The sequence below is a fragment of the Diorhabda sublineata genome, chromosome 6 (genome assembly GCF_026230105.1).
Source record: "Diorhabda sublineata isolate icDioSubl1.1 chromosome 6, icDioSubl1.1, whole genome shotgun sequence".
NCBI classification, from domain to species: domain Eukaryota; kingdom Metazoa; phylum Arthropoda; class Insecta; order Coleoptera; family Chrysomelidae; genus Diorhabda; species Diorhabda sublineata.
In genome coordinates this window covers 8,542,099-8,562,782 of record NC_079479.1, presented here as the reverse complement: position 1 = coordinate 8,562,782, position 20,684 = coordinate 8,542,099, and the positions used below count along the sequence as shown (strand labels likewise).

At 31.5% G+C, this 20,684-nt stretch overlaps 1 protein-coding gene across 1 annotated transcript in view; it reads left to right on the top strand.

Moving 5' to 3' along the window:
* The window catches only part of LOC130446029 (uncharacterized), a 126,569-nt gene that overhangs the window by 87,066 nt on the left and 18,819 nt on the right, over window positions 1-20,684 (top strand). The window contains exon 3 of the mRNA XM_056782010.1: window positions 10,220-11,446. Coding sequence (XP_056637988.1) covers window positions 10,847-11,446 — 600 coding nt within the window. The 5' untranslated portion in view covers window positions 10,220-10,846. The remainder of the gene's footprint in view (window positions 1-10,219; window positions 11,447-20,684) is intronic.

The following is a 20,684-nucleotide window of genomic DNA, read 5'->3' as shown; positions in this document are numbered from 1 at the left end:
TATTTATATAGGTCCATTTTATCACAATATGCTAATCTTTCATTCATTCATCATAGGTAGCAATTTGAAAATTTTCTGTGAAGTAACGGAGCAACTTCCATTTATGCCTGTTTGTTATCTCTATAACCAGTCATATGTAAAATGGTTATTTCGTGATTTCTGTTGAACGAACCATTTTTCTGATATTATTATGTGAGTTAACGAAATTTTAACGACGATAGCTTTGAAACTACTCACTACTGTCATTTAGGCATATAAGTTACTAAGATTTCAAATGAAAATAAACAAAAGCTTTTAAAAGTTTTTAAAAATTATAAGAGTAAAAAGGAATGCCGCGAAGGTTTTTGCTTATTATCTCTATCAAGGGCTAAATTGGAAACCAGTATTGAGTATAAGGTAGCGGATTAGTGAAATGAATTAATTTCTTATTTTAATGTTAGTTTTTGTAAAAAACTTGATACTTCCAAAAAATTCCAAGATATGTACATAAATTATATTTAGAGTTTGCTGAAGAATCCAAAAAATAAATAAAGTACAGGGGGTCGTATTTAAAGTAAAAAAGTTGGTATTGATCACTGTCACAAAATACATTTTTTTCAATGAGCATTTAAAAAGAAACATCTAAATTAGAAAAGTCGATTTTTCTTGGACAGTCCAAGGGTTTTCCTCAACAGACCTTTATTTATTTATTAACGAATTTATTTCATTTGATTGTTCCACACCTTATATTGTATTGATCTTGGAATCTTCCAGATATCCTGGATATATACATCACCAGCTTTCACGCTTCTGGAATGTTTTCAAAGAGAGAGTCAATGATGAACGATTTTTTAATAAAGATTGTAGTGTGTAGGCGATAAAAAATAAGATATATAGGAAGGCTAAATTCGAGAATTTGCTTACTTTACAGTATATGGGAAATTTTCTTAATGTTAACACTATTTTTCGTAAAAAAATTTGCACGCTTATACATTCATGCACATCAGATATAAAAATTTTCATTCGTATACGAGGTATATTACAAAATATGAATTGTGTTCAAAGCTAAATTATCTTCATTTTTTATAATATCGAAAATTGTTATCAAGCAAGTGTATTAGAAAATCCAAACTAGTAATCCCAACTACCTCACACCATTTCTAATAATAGATATTAATTGTTATATTACTTATCAAAATAACAGTTTCTGAATGTAGGATGTTTGTAAACCTCTTTTGCTAGCTCTCAAGTAACTCAAAATAAAATTTTGATTTCTAGATGGTCAAAAAAACTTTCATTAACCATACATTGATATTTCATTAAAACCTCATCATCTTTTGAGCTATATTGTATAATCAATTTAGTTGTAGCTTTTATTCGTATTAGAGACGTTAGTTGTGACATTATAGCAAAGAACTGTCGTAAAATTTCACGTAAAACTTGTAATTTAATGAAAGAAATTTACATAGCAGTGAATGTATACGAGGGTTGTTACTTTAGTTTTGAGATATGGCAACACTGAAGTGAATACGTCAAATCTGACATTGTCATCTTAAAATCGACAATTTTAATGATGATCGTACTCAGAACGCAATATTGCATGAAAATTTGACTATCAAAAAGATATGTTCTCGTTGGATACGGCATAATTTGACAATTGCTCAAAAAAGCTCATGTCTATTGGTGCAAACAAATGCTGAGAAAATTCAATCGAGGTGCATCTACAAGATCTATGCTTATGAACCTGAAACTAAGCAACCATCTACTGTTTTTTCAGAATAACTGGACATGTCGCAACCGTTCCTTCAGAGCAACGCAGAACGGTTAATTCTAAATGGTATATCAGCATTTGTTTGTGAAAAAATCAGGGAAACCAATTTCAGATGAAGAATTATTATCTGTGTGCTCTCACATCATTTCGATCAAAAACGTTTTTGAACAGTCAAAACATCGAAGTGATGGATCATATGTCGTGCCGTACAGTCCATTTTCGGCACCCAATGATTTATACTTATTTCCGTAGACAAAAAAAAATACTGAAGAAGCGATGCGTTCAAATCACATGTTCATCCGAATAGAAATAATGTTTCAACATATGATTCAATCTTGTGCAATATACTGATAGAGATCATTTTGAAAAAGAATAAAGATATATCCAATTATCAACATTTGTTTCCATTTGTCTATCTCAAAACTTGAGTAGCAGCCCTCGTATCAAGGGTACGTGTTTTGGAGTCGTTCAAATATTTTTCAAATCATCTAGATGATTTCTACCCAGTCCTTTTACGTCAAAAACGGACGGTAATATCGAAAAAATTGACAATCTTATCACCTGTTAAGTACTTGTGAGATTGTTGAAACTGTAGGAATCCATACGTCAAATTTCACATAATAATTTTATATAAAAAAAATATGTGCAAAATTTTTGCAATAGGAAAATGATTTGAGTCATTTGATGAAATTGAAGAAGGTAACAACAGAGTAAAAAAATGACAGTTTCTTATGAAACGTTATAGCTATAGAGGAGGGACATATATTGAAGGTAATAATAGTCTAAGATCCGAAGTAAAAGTAGTAATTTAGTATGTCAAAAATTATAAAAAAAATGGGTTGACTGAAAAAATCCTGGCCAGGCTATAATTAATTGATAATTAAAAAATCACTTTTTTTATTTCTACTGATATGTTTAATGAAAAAATTGTACACCAACCGTAAGTACAAAAGCTATAAAGTATGCACACGTAGGGTTGACTATATTTTTCCTGGCCTAACTATTGGGTTGACAGGTATAAACAGGTATTTTGGTCTTAGTTATTTTCACCTACTTGTTTAATCTATAAATTAAACATAAAAATAAGCGCTGTTTTATTGCGAAAACAATGATATAGGCTTGACTGCAAAAAGCCTGTTCTGAATGACGGTTGTTGAATTTTAAAAAATAAAATTTTAACGCGACTTCAATTCTGTAATCGTCCATCGCACGAGAAATTTGTGTCGGACCTCTTTGTCGCACGTTCCAAGTCACGACAAAATATAAAGATATATATCAAACTGTATATGTATCAAACCAAATGATACGAAATATACAAGACCGAAATTACAATTCGAATAGTACCGAAAAAATCAATTGGAATGATAAAATTAGTAGTGATATTTGAAACTTTTGAGTAAAGTAAAAACGGATTCCTAAAAAACAACCACAAGTAAAACAATAGAATTTCAGTTTTCTGAAACTTCCGGTTATACCAAGAGTGGACTCAAACTTCGTTATTTTAAACGGAATGCTATGGTTTTTATTAAATTTTTGGAATCTTCGCAAAATTTTGATACAACTTTATATGAGGCATCGTATGCCTAAGGTCCACCATTTTTTAATTATTTCACATTTTCGAAATTTTTGGACACATGCAGCCCTCCACTAAAAAAATTTATATTTCTAAGTTCATGTAAGTCAGGTCTAATATTTTTGGGTTTTGGACGAATAACACTTACAGCTTTCAAAATCTGTGAAAACCTTGACAAAAATTTATATAAGGTGTTCAGAAAATGGTGCCGAATTTCGCAACGCTTTAAATTAAGGGGACTTTGTTAGTAAATTCGTAAATCTGGAATGAACGGTTTTTGTAGAAACTTGAAAAAACTGAAATCTTCATGGTTTTTAATTGTCGGTTGTCTGGAGCGACTAAAAAAAAAAACAAAAACTAACATATCAACAAACAAACAATGAAAGTAACTTGACGTTTAAGAGTTGCAAAAGTGTTCATCATCATCATGTCCACGCTACCACACGAGAATTTTAAAATTCCATGATCCAGTGGTCTGTCATACCATGTATTATTTAGTGTGGTTATTGCCGAACTACAAAAAACTTTCTGCACGATGGGTACCATAAAACCAAAGACATTTGCAGTCGTCCTTTAACGCAGTAGAAACAAGACCATTAAATTTCTTCCGATATTAGTAATAATTAATGAGTCGTGGATCCCTCACTATGTAGTGACCAAAATACGAAGTGAGGAGTGGGAACATCGAGGCTCTCTTGAACCAAGATAACGCACTCATTCACTGGTCCGTCATACAACTGCCACATTAGCTCAACAGATTTCAAATTAGCTTTGGCCATATTTTCTAGATTGGAGTTTGTTTCCAAAATGTGACCAAGAGTTACGTGGTTAAAGATTTTCTTCATAAAATCAAATCATATGTGTGGTAAATTAGAGGTTTGAACAATTTTTCTCTCGAAATGCATCAAAAATGCTAGATCCCCAATTGTAAAAATGTTTTAATCTCAATGGAAACTATAGTGGAAAGTAAAATTGATATATTTAGCAGTTTTCAATTGTGAGTCTGGGACGTAGGAACGGGATCAGCCCTCGTACATTTAGAAATGGGATCACTTTTGGGGCCAACAAGTTATCAAAGATGTTAAAGAGCACAATCTTGAATAGACTATCTATATTAGCAAGTTTCGTTTTGATGAAAAATCAGATTAAACTATTAGGTAAAAAATTGACGTTTTGATCTACTTCCATCTTTATCAAAATATAACTTGGAATTGACAATTTGAGAACGTTTTTGATGACAAACTATACAAAATAAACTCGTTTCCGAAGGTTTTTAAGCTTATTATCTAATTTTTTAAAGAAATTTACTATTTATAAGTTTTGGCAGATAGAGATCTATCTATCAAATTCAAGATTCAAGTGCGCAACTATTGTCAATTGAAGTCGAAATATTTTTAATAAATGATCAAAATATAATAGAAATTATGGAAAACTCTCGACTTTTTCTAATCACATCTAGATAGCTTAAGATGTGATATCGGGTATGAAATTTTTCAACTCATTTAAAAGTGACAGGTAAATTCCCACGAAAATATATATTTATGGGGGTTTATGGGATTATAACTGTCAAGTCTCTTGTGAAAATTTTAAAAACAGGCTTCTTTATCGTACAATATATTTTTACTTGACGATATTTGTATGATTGGACGCTATTGTATTAAATATTTTGTAGGTGATGTTTCACTTCATATAAGCTGGTTGTCAAGGTTATATTTTGATTAAGAAATTAGGTCGAACCGTCCATTATATTTTCTTTCATAATTTAGTCTGAGTTTTAAAGAAATATTTCGACGTCTATGGTTAAAAAGACATTAAAGTCGAGAGATATTTGAAGCTGGCATATTTGGTATTCTCAATGACATTTTCCTTCTCCGTAGTAATAATTTCTCCACAAAATTCTGCTTTCGTTCTCTTTTTTTTCTCTTCGATTCTAATTTTCTTCTAAAGAGTGACCTTTAACCTTTACTGTCTTAATTGCATTCTTTTTTAACACACCAACATCCGATTGATCGCGTCCCTTGTCTGTGTCACGTTCAATACAAATATAGAGTCTAACACAAATTTTATTTTTATTTTAAAGAAAAAATTCTTTGTTACTTTACTTGAAAAACTACTTATAAATACGAGAGATGAACAAGGAATGACTGTTTATTACATTATAATTAAAAAGAGGAATGACAAAGGATGTTGGGTAGTTTTTGATAGCGTATTAATTTTCGTTGAAAATTCCAACTTATATACTCAACCCACAAAAACTTTATTACTTTAGATTCATGCGTTGATTTTTCACTAATATTCGATGTTTATATCTCTGTGTTTATTGACCTTTATCCAGATATTGAGCTGTCTAGATCTTTTTCGGAAACAATTATCACCTATCAGTTACAGATCCTAGCCCAGATCGAGATCTTAACTACGGTTCCAAACGACGAGTTCGATTTTTGGTGAAAATTTCAACTTATATACTCAACCTACAAAAACCTTCGGTTTTTATTACTTCATACGTTGATTTTTAACTAATATTCGATGTTTAAATCTCTTTGTGTAAAGACATTTATCTAGATGTTAGCCGCGTTAAGCTCTCTAGATCCTTTTTATGGAGTTGATCAATTCATATTGTGTATTTATTCCACTTTGTCGTTAATGATTCTTCATGCGTTCCTGTTGATTCCTGTTGATTCCATCGCTTGATTCCCATTCTACTCAAGTTCTCCTCTTCTCTTTTCAATCACTTTGATGAGTTTTCCCCATCTTGCTTCTTCTTGTTCAGCAAACCAGACCTCAACAGCTTTTATTACCAACTCGTTGGAAGGAAATTTACGACTTTTAAAACTTTTTTTCAGTTGAGAAAAGAGATTATAGTCGGACGGAGCCAACTCTGGTGAATGAGGGGGATGTTCTAGTAATTCAAACCCTAAATCATGAATTTTTTGCATGGCAACATGAGATTTGTTTGTAGGAGCGTTGTCCTGCAAAAACAAAACACCTTTGGATAGCTTTCCGTATCTCTTCTCTTTGATTTTTTCCCGTAGGGTGGTCAGTAATGTAGAATAGTAATCTCCAGTTATTGTTATAACCTTTTCCAAGAAATCAATAATGATTACTCCATAGCAATCCCAAAAAACTGAAGCAAGAACTTTTCCAGCAGATTTTTAGACTCGAAACTTCTTAGGTCTTGGAGAACCAGAGTGTCGCCATTCCATTGATTGTTGTTTTGTTTCTGGATCGTAGAAATGTACCCAAGTCTCGTCCATATTAACAATACGGCTTAAGAAGTCTACATCGTTTTCAAATCGAGCACAGATCGAACGCGATGGTTCTATCCTTGCACGCTTCTGTTCTACATTCAAACATTTGGGGATCCATTTTCCAATTATTTTTTTCATGTCCAAATTGACGTGAACTATATGATGAAAGCGTTCGTATGAAATATTCAGTGCTTCAGCCCAATTCGATAGTTCGATAAAATCATGTCATGAGCTGCATCGATATTTTCGAGGACTGACACAGAAACTGGCCATCCCGATCGGTCATCATCTTCAATGGAAAATTTACCTCTTTTGAAGCTTGCAGTCCAATTTTTCACTTTCGCTTTTGAATGACATTGATCAGCAATGGTATTAAGTATATCTGCTCACCATTTAACCCTTTTCAATACAGGTACATTTCTTCTCTCTTTGCCATGTTTTTAGTCTTAGGCTACTAATGAATCCCTCTACTGTATATGTAGTAGTAAAGTAAAGTAAAGTAAAGTAGTAAAGTAAAAAAATTTTAATGTTTTTTCCGTTTCGGTAAAGAAGGAATTTGTTTCTTATAGGAGGACATCAACAACTGTTAGATTTGTTAGATTAAGCCTATCATGCCACAATTGCTGCCATATTTCGATTTCATTCTTTATGTTCGGTAAATCATGAAACTGGGCAATAGATTCACAAGTTTATTTCAGATTATAACTTAGATAATGCGAATAATGGCGTGTTTTCTTCAGCAAAACGTACTTCAAGGAAGGTGATAATTGAGTTCAAGTATGGTATTACTAAAGGTCTCTTCCAGTATTCTGAAGGTCTTTCTGCTGGATGATTGCTTCTATGATGTATTTTCCTCGTAATATGGGGCATTGATGTCCAGTCCGACTTTATCTGCGACAACAGCAGCTTCCTTTATAATTTCGTCTGTCACTTTCCCGGATTTTCACGGTGGTTTCTAATTAAAAATAAAATCTTTTAAACGTATTCCCAGGCTTTGAACACGTCCAAAGCTACAGATTACAACGGGTTCCATCAAAGTTGAGTTTTTGGGTACCAACATAATCCCGAGAATGAAAGAAATTCTGAAAGTAGCCGCATGCAGTTGAGAGGGACTTTTCCGAGTTGCTCTATTTCCTTCCTGAGATAACGTTTGTAAGACTTCCAGAATTACTGGAAGATTTTCTTTAAAAACTCTGATGGTTTTGGGTTACCTATGTGTATATATTCTGGAAGAATTTGAGAATCAATTTTCGGCTTCTTCTAGCAGTTTAGTAACTGAAAGTGGTTTATTCCTAAAAAAATCTGTAAATACTTCGATAGATTGTCAAGAGTCCGTTAAAGACCCAGCGAATAAAAACGACTCATTATTCAATTACAACCAAATAAAATAGAGACAGATATCATAGCTCACCAGTATATAAATATTAATATATGAACAAATTAATAACCGAAAGCTACTTACCAATAATAATTAGAAGACATTATCAGCAGCATCTAAAAACACGTGTACGTTTTTGCAAACTGCAAATGACACTGCGTAATGGAATTATTTTTAGACTGGGGATCATTAATCCCTCGGGCATTAATTGGTTAAATGACTGGATGTGACCAATAATTCTAATGAGCAACATCATTGATAGGTTAATGAGATTTGCGGTTTTCATAGAGAGAGAAATGCTTTATTGTTAAAAAATTGTTACAATTTGTAGACACAAGCTTGTAAAAACTGAAAGACAAACATAAAAATAACTGAATTGAAATACAAATAAAAAAAATTTCAATATACAGAGGAAAACCACAATGAGTAACAAAATTATAGGTATTAGTAATAGGTAATAATTAATATATAAGTCGTTTATGAGTCCAGAGCAAAAATTAAACCAGTATGCAGCATGTCCGAAATGAATTCATTATTATTAGAATAGAATTCGTTTACAGAGTAGAAGTAAATATGCCCTAAAATTATTGCGGAATGCAGGAAAAGATTATATTGATTTGATTTCAATTGGCAAGTGATTGTACATTTTTTTGCATTGCAAAATATTGAGCATTCAACTAATTCTGAATGCGGAGTAGGTAGGTAAAGGTCGTGCTCAGCGTTCCTAAGTGGATAGCAGTGAAACGATCTTTCTGAAATTGGAGATGCGTGCTTAAGAATTTGGGAAACAGATTCAGAAATGAATAAGAAAGGAAGAGTCAGAACTTTTAATCTTTTAAAGGAGTCCCTGCAGTGAGGCCTGCTGTTTAGTTCGAGTAAGTATCTAACAGCTCTCTTTTGTAGTTTGACTATTCGTTCTAATTGAGTCGCGCCACACGTACACCAGAAGGAAATGGCATCTCGGAGAAGCGACTCAATAAGGGCATAATAAACTGTTAAGGAGGTGGATAAGTTCAGTTTTTTGGAAACTGATCTCAGCGCAAAGCAGAAGGAGCTTAATTTTTTAGATAAGGCGGCAATAGGTAACTCCCATTTCAACAAGCCCCAAGAATTTCACAGATTCAACGATGTCAATGGTGATGTTATTCAATAAAAGCTGCAATGTATTTTTATATGATGAAACTTTGGTTTTAGAAACGTGAGACAGATTAGAATCGCACCATGATTTAAGGGTGATTAGGTTACTAGTTATGGTATGAAGTGCTGTGAGTTTGGCGTTGCTCCAAGAGAAACTAGTATCGTCTGCAAATTGACATATTTTACTACTGATGTCTAGATAGGCTATGTCGTTTATAAACAGAAGAAACAAAATAGGGCCTAGTACTGAACCTTAGACACTCCACTTTCTATTGGCTTGTAAGATGACATCGTTTCATCAACCCTTACTTCTGTTTTTATTTACAACTCAAAACTACTATCAAATAGAAATGCTTTAATTGATGAAATATACTGGACTGGTTATTGGTGTTCGAACGGCGATATACCAATGCTCTTAATATTGCCAGAATGTGTGTGTGTTTTTTGTTGATTAGTTTAATTTCATTACAAGACGATATAAAACTTTCATTGTTCGACACAATTTCAAAAAATAATATGTTCGTATTATAATTCTACATGAATTCATATATCCGATCCTATTGAAACTATCAATTTTTAAACGTTTTTCTCTCATACGTGCCCCCTTCTCGTGCATATAAGGACTCTTTAAAAAATCCATAACTGATTCATTTCTAGTTTTAAATCAATCATATCACTTATAAACAGTACTCAAGGCTACTAGGTATATCATTATCAATGATAGATTTAAACATATATATTATTAGTTTAAGTAGATATGCATAATTGCTGAAACAAAAATTCATTCTCATATATATACACACATTGATTGATGATGTGAAGTTGTAGCCACATAAAACAAAATGTTAGTGAAAACTTTGATGAAAATACACGTATGCCCATCTTGTAGTTTCAACAAAAGTACGAACTAAGCTAAATAAATTGTAATATAGCATTTAATTGATTGTCTTGGTGTATTCGTAGGTGTATGTGCATGTTAATTTTTGCTTGTACCTTGCAGCTTGGCAATTAAGAATTTATATATATACATATATATATATATATATATATATATATATATATATATATATATATATATATATATGAAATATTCATTATGAAGAATGAATTGAGCATTTAAATATTTTTTTCAGCTCAGTCATCATGATAATACCGCCAAGAATTTCATCATCGTCAAGCTCTCCTAAAAGACTAAAATTGCCATGAATCGTCCACTCCTATTTTCCTTTTCCGCTCTTTTCATGGTTATGATGGTATAACAACTCTTCTTAAAAACACTTAAAACCTGTAAAAAATGGATTTAACGTCCATTAGAGTTTGTGTAATAAACAAACCACTAACTAAAGCAATACCATATATTGATTTGAAGATGACAGACAATATTATAACGTAGTATTTTGTACCTATCGATGTTTTTATATTCACGCCGAATCATTGTTATTTGTTGATTATTGTAAACGATGTCCGACACAAGATTTTATAATATTTTTAGATGTTAGTTATTCGAGATGTGTTGCTAATTTTCATTTCAATCAAAACTGAAGGAAAGCCCTTTATCAATCTTTGTACATAATAATAATAACGTACAAAACTTGAGCAAACAACCTCAAAAAATAATCAGAATTAATCTAACTTAATCTTGTAATATTTGTGAATACTACGATGATATTTTTGTACGTAACCAGGTTTTTCATGAATTTTTCAAAAAAGCCCACCCATTCTTTTCGCAATTATTTTTAAAATTTCCAAAAATTAAGACTATGTATGCTGCAGCAGGGGGCGCTTCGCTCGCTAGCAGACAGGCCAGACAAAAGCAAAAACAAAACAAGCAAAAGCAACAAAAGCAGATCAAAGCAACAGAGTTATCTTCGAAACCGCCGCAAGCCAAAAATTTTCAAAACTATACAGACCCACTAGTTCCTAGGCTTTCGCGAGTAGAAAGGGGCACTCTAAAACCTGCTCCACCAAATGAAAGAAGACATTCAACTTCTAATTACCATCTTAAAGAACCTCAGCATAGGTCTAGAATTCGAGAAAGCCCTTCAATATCCATTCCAGTACAAAATATACCCGCACAACCCCTTAGCCCCCAACATCATCCACCTCATTTACCCTTATTGTCTACTCCTTCTCTTCAAGGTCAACTGCCTCAAATTTGTATTCCTGAAGATGGAAACTTGGAGAGGAGATGCAGCTTCGTCCGACAAGTTGAAGAAATGGAAAAACATCAAGAGCAAGGTTTATTGAATAACTGCAATCATATTTGTAATGTTGATTTCAAAGAAAAACAATGGGATGATAAATTTTACATGGAATATGATAGAAGTGCATTCGGAAGTTTGGAATATCCGTTTTCTGAGGTGACCATTTTACAATTTCTTTCCTTATTTTATAGACAGGGTGTACCAAAAAATTTGTTAATTCATATTAAAATATGGATATGAACCGAACTAGAGAAATTAGTAGGTTTTGGAAGCAAATCGTGGATTTCACAGAATTTATTTTTCAAGAAAAATGAATTTTGTTGTGTGAGTGTTGATAATATTTTACGTAGATCCCTCAAAGAAGGAGTGATTTTACTAGGAAAATATATTCTTTCATCTGTAAAATAAGCGCTTGTCTCTTCCATCACCTATTTATTTGTAGGAGTATGGTGACGAGGAAATAAAGAGTTAAGCAGTGCAGCCAATTTTCCTGCAACAATAGCGAAATAATGAGCCGGTGCATTGTCGTGACAACAGAACGAAATGATTTTATTCAATAGATTTGGTCGTTTTTTCTTTCATTCAACATTTTATACATGTTTAATTAAAATATTTTCTTCATCATCTTTTACACGTGACCGTCTCTAATGCTTACCATCATCCGAATTTATAAAACTGTATAGACAACCATTTACATATGATTCCATGGGATGTAACAAGGCATTTGAACTAATGTATATATGTCAGATCAAGTGAAATTTTGATAAATGGCATTAGAAATATGACGGATACTATTCGATCAAACCACCCTAATATAATTGAGAGAAATAGGTTTGAAGATATGTAAAAATGATATATATGATTAGATTTTTGTATTAAACATATGAAAAAAGCATTATATCTAGATTGTATCATGCACAGAAGAATCAATTTTATTGCCAGGTACATGTGAAAATGCGTTCAACTGTATAAAAACTAATATGTATTTATCCTGGCAAGACTATGAAAGCGCTGCACCTATCTTAGCTCCCACCTCGTATCTTGCTAAGCTAGGTATCATACAATCATCATCCTGTAGCTACAATGATAATTCTTATGCTGACCTTAATCAAATTTTTGTTGGATGTACCCTTGGAGAACAGATATTTTGCTAGTCACTTGTTAAACAAAACTACGTCCTACTTTTAAAGTTTCTAGGAATAATAATTCACAATATCCTGTGGTTAACTTCCAAACTATTTTCACACACGCACACACACAAACAATTCTTCGATTAATATTACCTATCATTCATGGAAGCTCCAAATTCTAAAGTTTCATTTGAATTGACTGAGCAGAAGATTGAATAGGTGTGTTTTCTTCAAATGATTTTCAAAATTTAACAAAGATTCCAGTCTGTTCATATCTCTTCACCACTAAAAACTACTATAAAATAAAAATTCTTCAGCTGTTGTCGAAAAAAACTGGACTGGTTATTGGTGTTCGAACGGAAATATACCCTTGATCTGGACGTTACCAAAATGTTTGTGTTTTTTGTTGATTAGTTTATTTTAATAACAAGACGATATAAAACTTTCATATTTCGACACATTCAAAAACATTCATTTCATTCTTTATAGCGACTTTATCCCCCAAACTATTTCTCAATCTTTCTGGCACCCTTAATATGTTCGTATTAAAATTCTACCTGAAAATCAATGATTCATACATCCGATTCCCTTGAAACTATCAATTTTTAAACGTGTTTATCTCATACATCACTTTTTTCTGTGCATGTAAGGTCTCTTTAAAACAATCAACAACCGATACGAATAATTTCTCTTTCGCTTTTCATCTTTGAAACAGTATACATGATCTCTTGTTAGACATATGAAAAAAGCTTTTGAAATGACAATATTCACCGACAATATTGAGGATATTCACTTTTTTGTTACTCCATCATCATATCAATTTTTTGGACTTTCTTTGAGCTGTCTAACTCCTATGCTGGTACCATATATCATTAATATATGTCTAGATTGTATTATTAAAACGAATTTATCCCTGTCAAATCAAATGGGCTCAACTGTATAAAAAATAATATATACTTATCACCTTGTAGCTACAATGATAATTCTTATGCTTCTTATTTTTGTTGGATGTAGTCGTAGTTCGTTGCGGTAAAATTACGTCAAACGTAAAATCAAACACAAGTTTCAGTAATGGTTCTATTCTTGATTTTCGGGAAATTTTACTAAAATGGATTTTATTTTGAAGAAGGCATGAAATAAACAATCGTAAGCGCGTGATGATCATGCAGAGATCTTTTTCATTAAACTAAACATCGTCGAAGTAACAAAAGGATTGAACATGTAGAACAAAAAGTTGGAAGTAGAATATGGAAACTAGATAATATTATGAAAATGCAAGTAGAAAAATCAGAAAGCGGTTTGGCGAAATAATAATATCAGTGGCAATACTGCTTTGGATAGAAGGAAAAATTACTGACGCTGAGAATCAAACACGATTCGCGTTATACCTTTTACCTGATAATTAAAAATGATCAATGTACCTACCACGATGTGTTGGATAGGCGAGTCGTTAGGAACATGATAGAGGTGATATTCCAGAATATCAAGGTTCACACATTAATTTGCGGCTATCCAACTCATCATCAATACTTGGTGAAGACGGTGCTGTTATTTCATTATGACCAGAAGTTACAGGAATGAGTCTAGTTGCCGATTCGAACATCCAGTCCCGGCTATCCATGAGCTCCAGGAGGGCGTAACGTGTCTTCGCCCTAGAGTCGGTCCTGTCAAGATGTATTGAAATTCTAAAATTCGACGAAGGCGCCAGCGGTGCCTTTGACTTACTTTTTATAAACTGCGAAATCCGTTTGATGTTTGCTTTTTATATTCGGTTTTTATAGCAAGAGGTCTATATTCATTGTTTCTTTTGGATAACTTCTAAAAATGTCTATTTATTTATTTGTTTTGTTTGTATGGAGAATTCTATTTTTGGTATACAAATAAGTTTGTATAGTGCAGTTGAGTTTAGTTTATGATAAATAGTCGTAGTGAACAGAACAAATTAGCAAAATCATCGAAGAATTTAAATAAATTATTTAAGTTAGGTAATTGATATTGATAAGTGGAATATTATAAGTTAGTTTAGTGTAGTGTACAGTATTCAAATAATTTAGGAAAGTAAAAGACATTGTTTATTAATTAACCCCATGAATAGAAATCGTATAAAAACAATATCTTCGGAGCTAGTAATGTTGGATGTGCATCTATTAAATTTGGGCAATTTAAGAAATCCCAAAGTTTACCTTTTATACGAGAAATAATGTTAACGTTTAATATGAATTCGTGAGGATGGGTGAGATTCTGTGACCTAAGAAACGTAATTTTGTTATATATCAATTTTACACGTATTGAAAGCTTATATTTTCAATTGCATTCGAGTAGAAATGCACAAAGGTTTCAAATATCATTGTTTTCAAGAGATATTCTCCAGCTATCAATATTTCAAGGTGATAAAATTTGATTTTAAGAAGATCAAGAGCTATTACCTGAAGTAGAACTATCCAAAGGGTTTATAGAGATATTTGACATTAATAAATGTGATATACTTTTGGAAATATCATTAAAAATGCTCATATATAAGGAGTAGAACGAACCTTGTACTTACAATAGAATGATTACTGATGATGTTGTGTTTCTGTATGAAGTCAATCCTGTTATCAGCGCCAGAAATATTGTTCGAGACACTTATAAATTTTTTTTAAATACTTTATATATAACAATGGACTTTTAAATATACACAGAAAATAATTTAACAAATCGATACTCTATTAAACGAATGACAATAAAACAAAGAATGAATTTTTATTGATTACAATGAAGTTATATTTATGTGATCCGTGCTTTGGAATCCGCTAACCATGTGAATATTATTTATTGCTCGTTGCAATCCGCTTATCGTTAGGCAGTGTCGGGGATCTTTCACTTTTCAATTATACATCAATACAAATATTTTTGTGAAATTGGTGTACATGTCAATTGTTTTCTGGGTGTAATTAAAATGTGAAGGTACGATTGAAAGCTCTTGACTAATACAAACAAAATATAGCTTTATACCCACGATGTGTGAATATTCAATAAAGTTACTAAACAAACATGAAACCTGGAAAATGAAATCAACGATTCCGCACACACAAAGTGCGTGTAAATACAAATGCGAGATATGTCGTTCGAGACAGATTATATATGTAGTTTGAAATTGTAATATCACGTTGCGATAATTACTTAATAACCTGCTCATAAATTAAAATGAATTAGTAAATAGAATAACACTCTTTATACCATTAACATATTAAGATATATATATATATATATATCGACAAAATATTCGTTGGAGCTTCAGCCAGGAAAGTATGAGTACTGTATCAACAAAAATTGTTTCCATACCATCGATGACTATGGCTGGAAATACCTGATGATCCACTGCAATTGAAGATGAGGATGGCGCTAGAAAGCGTCCACTAGTATATTTAAATGAATAAAATAGCAGGAATAACTGGTATTGTCTCCAGTTCGGATTAGAGCTTCCATGGAGAGAGTTCCAGATCGCTTTAAAGAGATTTAATAAAATCAAAACCGGTCAATGGGTTATACTATTATCTCGTCACGTTTTAGGAACCACCAGACCATGTTTTTGAATTATGGAGACAGAATTAGTTAAAAGAAGTAACGGTATCACCCGACTACTTTCTTGTTTATTTTCTGTAATGTAAAGAGAGCTGTATAACATACAAACTGGTGCCGTGAAATATTCAGCAACGCAGATTCTTGTTTGTTAATTATGATATTTCATTTCTTTATTATAATTTTCAGCCTTCCTAGAGTAGTGAATGCCGCTCCTCATTGTCAAATATTTCAGAGAGGGGTACTAATACAGTTAGTGATCGATATTTTCACTATCCCTTTAGATTGTTTGATGTACCTTCTATTTCTAGAAATTTTTCTGATCTTTCGAATTATTACAGCATCAAAATGATAATATGTGGTATAATGGTTGCAGTACAGCTGACAAGAAACCCTCATACGATAATGGAAGCTTGCGAATGGAACTTTAAAAATAAGAATTTGGTGGGAATAATTTGATTGGTAGTACTTTTTAGTGTGATGAGATTGGAGATCTTATCTGTTGCTTTCTCATCAGTATCTTTATTATTATCTATGTTTTATGTATTTTGTTTTGTTATAGAGCATACGATCCGAAATAGTATAATGTTAAAAAAAGTTCTAAAGGTTGAAATGGCTATATCTTTAATTTAATCTGATCCACTAGTTTTTGCTAAGATAGCTAGTGTCACTTAAAAATGACGCTATTGAGTAGTTTATCAAGCATTTCTAAAAAAATTCGCTATCTACAGAGTTCAAACATCGTATAAATATTCAATGATGAATTGTCAATAGGTCTGTACTTTTAATTTCCGAGAAAAGCGTGTAAAGTGAGATAAGCGTCATCTTCAAAGGGTGATATCTCCCCTAGGAGAAACTTTTGATGAGGGTAAAGTAGGCTAGGTATATGTCAAGAGCCATGGTGAATGATTTTTATACCAGCAATTACTCACTATTTCTATTTTAACAATCTTAAGTTTGCAGTATTTGTTGTAAAGAATTGATCTTAAACAACGCATTATTATTCAGTTTTGTTAAACAAGAGTGCCAAAAAGTTCACTTAATGTTAAATGGATAATATAGTACCGTTGCAATAATGATGAAAGTGTGAATAAAATTGTTTGTTGAAATAAACGATTGACCATTTGTAAGCTTTGAGAAGCAATATATGAAGAAAGAGATCTGAAAAATGATCATAACATCGCGAATTTTTGGCCGTCTGTCCATAACCGCCTTACTCTCCAGATTCACAAGCTCTGTCAGGTTATTTCCAATCATTCAATCAACGTTGGAATAAGTGAAGTACCTAGTTTAGAGGAGATCAGTTGAAATTTTATACTATCGTTATATTATTTTATTTCCTCATCTTAGAATCGTATCTAATTCTATAGTTTGGTGTTGACAGGTAAGTTTCTGGACACCTTGTGTATACAATACAATACTCATGGTTTTGTGAGAAATTTTCGCCATCTATTTACGTGAAACTTGAATAGATTTTTCTATTATTTATATCAAAATTAATGTTTTGATTAGTGGTTTCTCCATTACATACCTGAAATAGTATAAATATTTTTCATTTGTTGAAAATAATGGTTAAAAACTTCACATATTTATTAAGTATCGTAAAAAAATCTTTCTTCATGTGCTCTAGTTTTTGGAAATTAGACGCAATTAATATAATGTTTATTTTTCATTTTCAGAGCACTTTATATTTTAGCAGTTTCCTCAATTGTTTGTTGTCATTGATCTTAATTTATAACTTCTAAACAAAGCACATGCTAGCTACAAATCATGGACGTCTACTATAACTGACCCTTTTTTCTGATGAATGTTCACTTCCTAATTGGTGATTTGTCTTTGGAACGAAGTAAATGGGCAAAACTGAGAAAATATCTAACTATAATTCGACCCTGTTAGTACTTTGGATATGCTCACAGATTATATACAGGGTTTAAATTTTTCAAAAAAAAAAGATTTCTACCTTTTTTACCTCGCAACTTATATTGTAGTTTTATTGATGATGAAAACACTTCCCGAAATCTTAGATTTCTAGTTTCAAATTCCAAAATTTGCTGCAAACTCCAATATATTGGTTTTTGTTCCAAACAGACAAAGATTATATACTCGTTTATATATATATATATATATATATATATATATATATATATATATATATATATAGACATTTTTATATAAATATATATAAATATATATAAATATATATATATATATATATATATATATATATATATATATATATATATATATATATATGTAAATATATAAAAATAATAAAAGATTAATAATATTTTTGGAAAATAAAATCGACAAAATGAGGCGTTTAATCACCAATCAGAAAAGCGTCACACCTCGTGAAACGCTATGTTGTAATTGTCATTTTCGTATAAAGTGACCAGGTTATTTCGATTTTTCACCAATTATTGTTATATTAATAAAGTTCGCTTTTAGTTTAATCTTGAAAGACAGGTATAATTTGCTATTGAATCAGGATTTAACAAAGCAAACAGCAGTAATTTGCCCAAAATTGACGCCGTTATGCTTGACAAATTTTTTCAATGAACACTTAATTTTGTTCAACAGAAGTCCGTAGTGTTAAAACTTATATGTAAGTATTATGTGAAGAACAAACAAAGTCTTATTTAATTAGCAGTTACCAGTCAGAGAGTCGCATTTACCAACTGTGGAATGAAAATACTTAACTTATTTTGAGGTTAGCGAATACAAAGTTCCAATAACTTTAACTTAATTAAGTCATAACATTTTATATGTTATGTTTGGTATATTATGGTAGATTTTGCAAAATTCATCCTTTAACTATACATTTATGAGTAGATATATTAAGTTTTGTTTGATAATTATATCAAAATGATCTTCACAGAAATAATTTTTGGAATTAGTTGATATAGTAAAAGCATCTTGCCTCCTTGCCATTTTTAACCACTCTCTTCATATTTCTTTATTGTTTGGAACGTATATGAATAATTTGTATGGCGTTTTTATCGTTGTACATTCACATTGAGGTACTATACAGTATTTATAATACGAGGAATTAATTATTTATTAAAAACACAATTGACTGTCATAAACAAACACAGCTGTTTCGCGAGGTGTTACGTCATTCAAGACGCCATGACAGGCTTGGCCTTTTTCGCGGTCAATTTCAAGTTCCTTTCTAAAAACTCAAAATACTAACGTGAAAAACCTATTTTTCTTACTATAATGTATTTTTGGGCTGAAATAGGCGCTAAGCTACAGTTTTAAACTAATTTCCAAATTTCGCAACTATCCTATTGTTCCTGTGATTTGTATCAATGAATAATTACACTGACCATAAGTTTATGATCGTTCCATATTCAATGTTTCTTCACTTCCTTCTTCAAAACGAGACACCATCGTCTTCTTGACCCCCAACACTTCTCGAGAAAGCGAAACTTCTCCAGAGCAACTCAAAAGTTCTCAAAAACTACAACTGGAGAGTCGACACCAAAAACCTTTCAAGAAACAGCCCCAAAGAGCCGCACACAAGAATCAAAAAAGAGGACAAAAGGGAACCGCACATAAAAATCACAAAAGAGGACAAAAGAGAACGAAATATCGTTTCCCACGTTGCTCTGGTATTTATCTGTTTATAATTTCTATGTCTTGCTCACTCTGATCTTCCAATCTATTTTTTTTGTTTAATTGACTTTCACATTTAAAAAATACGTTTTCTTGAAGTGGTTGTAGGAAAAATGGTGTACACAACTCGTTGGAAAGTCTATTTAATTGATATATATATATATATATATATATATATATATATATATAAATTTTAAGATTAAGTATATATGACTAAAATGTAATGACATTATATGTTATTATATATTATGAATTCAAAGTCATTCACAATTTAACCTTAAAAAATTTGGTATAATTATATAGTCAACAAGGGCAGTGAGGGAAACTTGAGGGTAGTAAAGGACTAGCTGATTTTGTACATTACAGGATGCACGTTCTCACTTTAAAAATGACTGTCGTTTCACTGATGTACGAGTAGAATATGTACAGAATAAACATATATGTTTTAAAATTTTAGATTTACAATTCAATTTTCTATGCAACAAGTTTCGATCTTATGAAAAATGATCGTAACCAGACAAATTTTAATATCTGATAGTTGCAATTTAAGTTGTATAACTTTATATGAAAAATAAGTTATTTTCATGATATTAATAAATTAACTTTAGTACATATTAGGGGTTTAGGTTAACCCATTACTTTCAGGGGGACAGTTTGCTGACTTGTTTTCAGTTCAATTATACAGGGTGTTTCTATATTGGACAGAAAACGCTCTACCACAGAGAGATCTCAACCAATGATTCATTTTGATATAGGAATACGAACCCTTACGGTGCCTTGTTGCTGAGATATAGGGTGTTTTTGAATTTTAAATAAAATATTTTCCCTAAATTAAGAGCGCCTTCAATTTTTTTTAAATTTGGTGACCAATATGCTCGTTAATAAAGTAATATTTTGACATAAACAAATTTTGGAGAAATTCAACCAGTGGCGCGCTGTCACGCTGTTCTTTTTTTAATTCTGTTAAAAATTACCTAATTATTTTTAATTAAGAAACAAATAACTTGTTATGGAGATAAAATGGACGGTGCTGTAGAAGTTTGCCTCTAAACAACAAAATTAAATACTAGTCAATATTTCTAAAT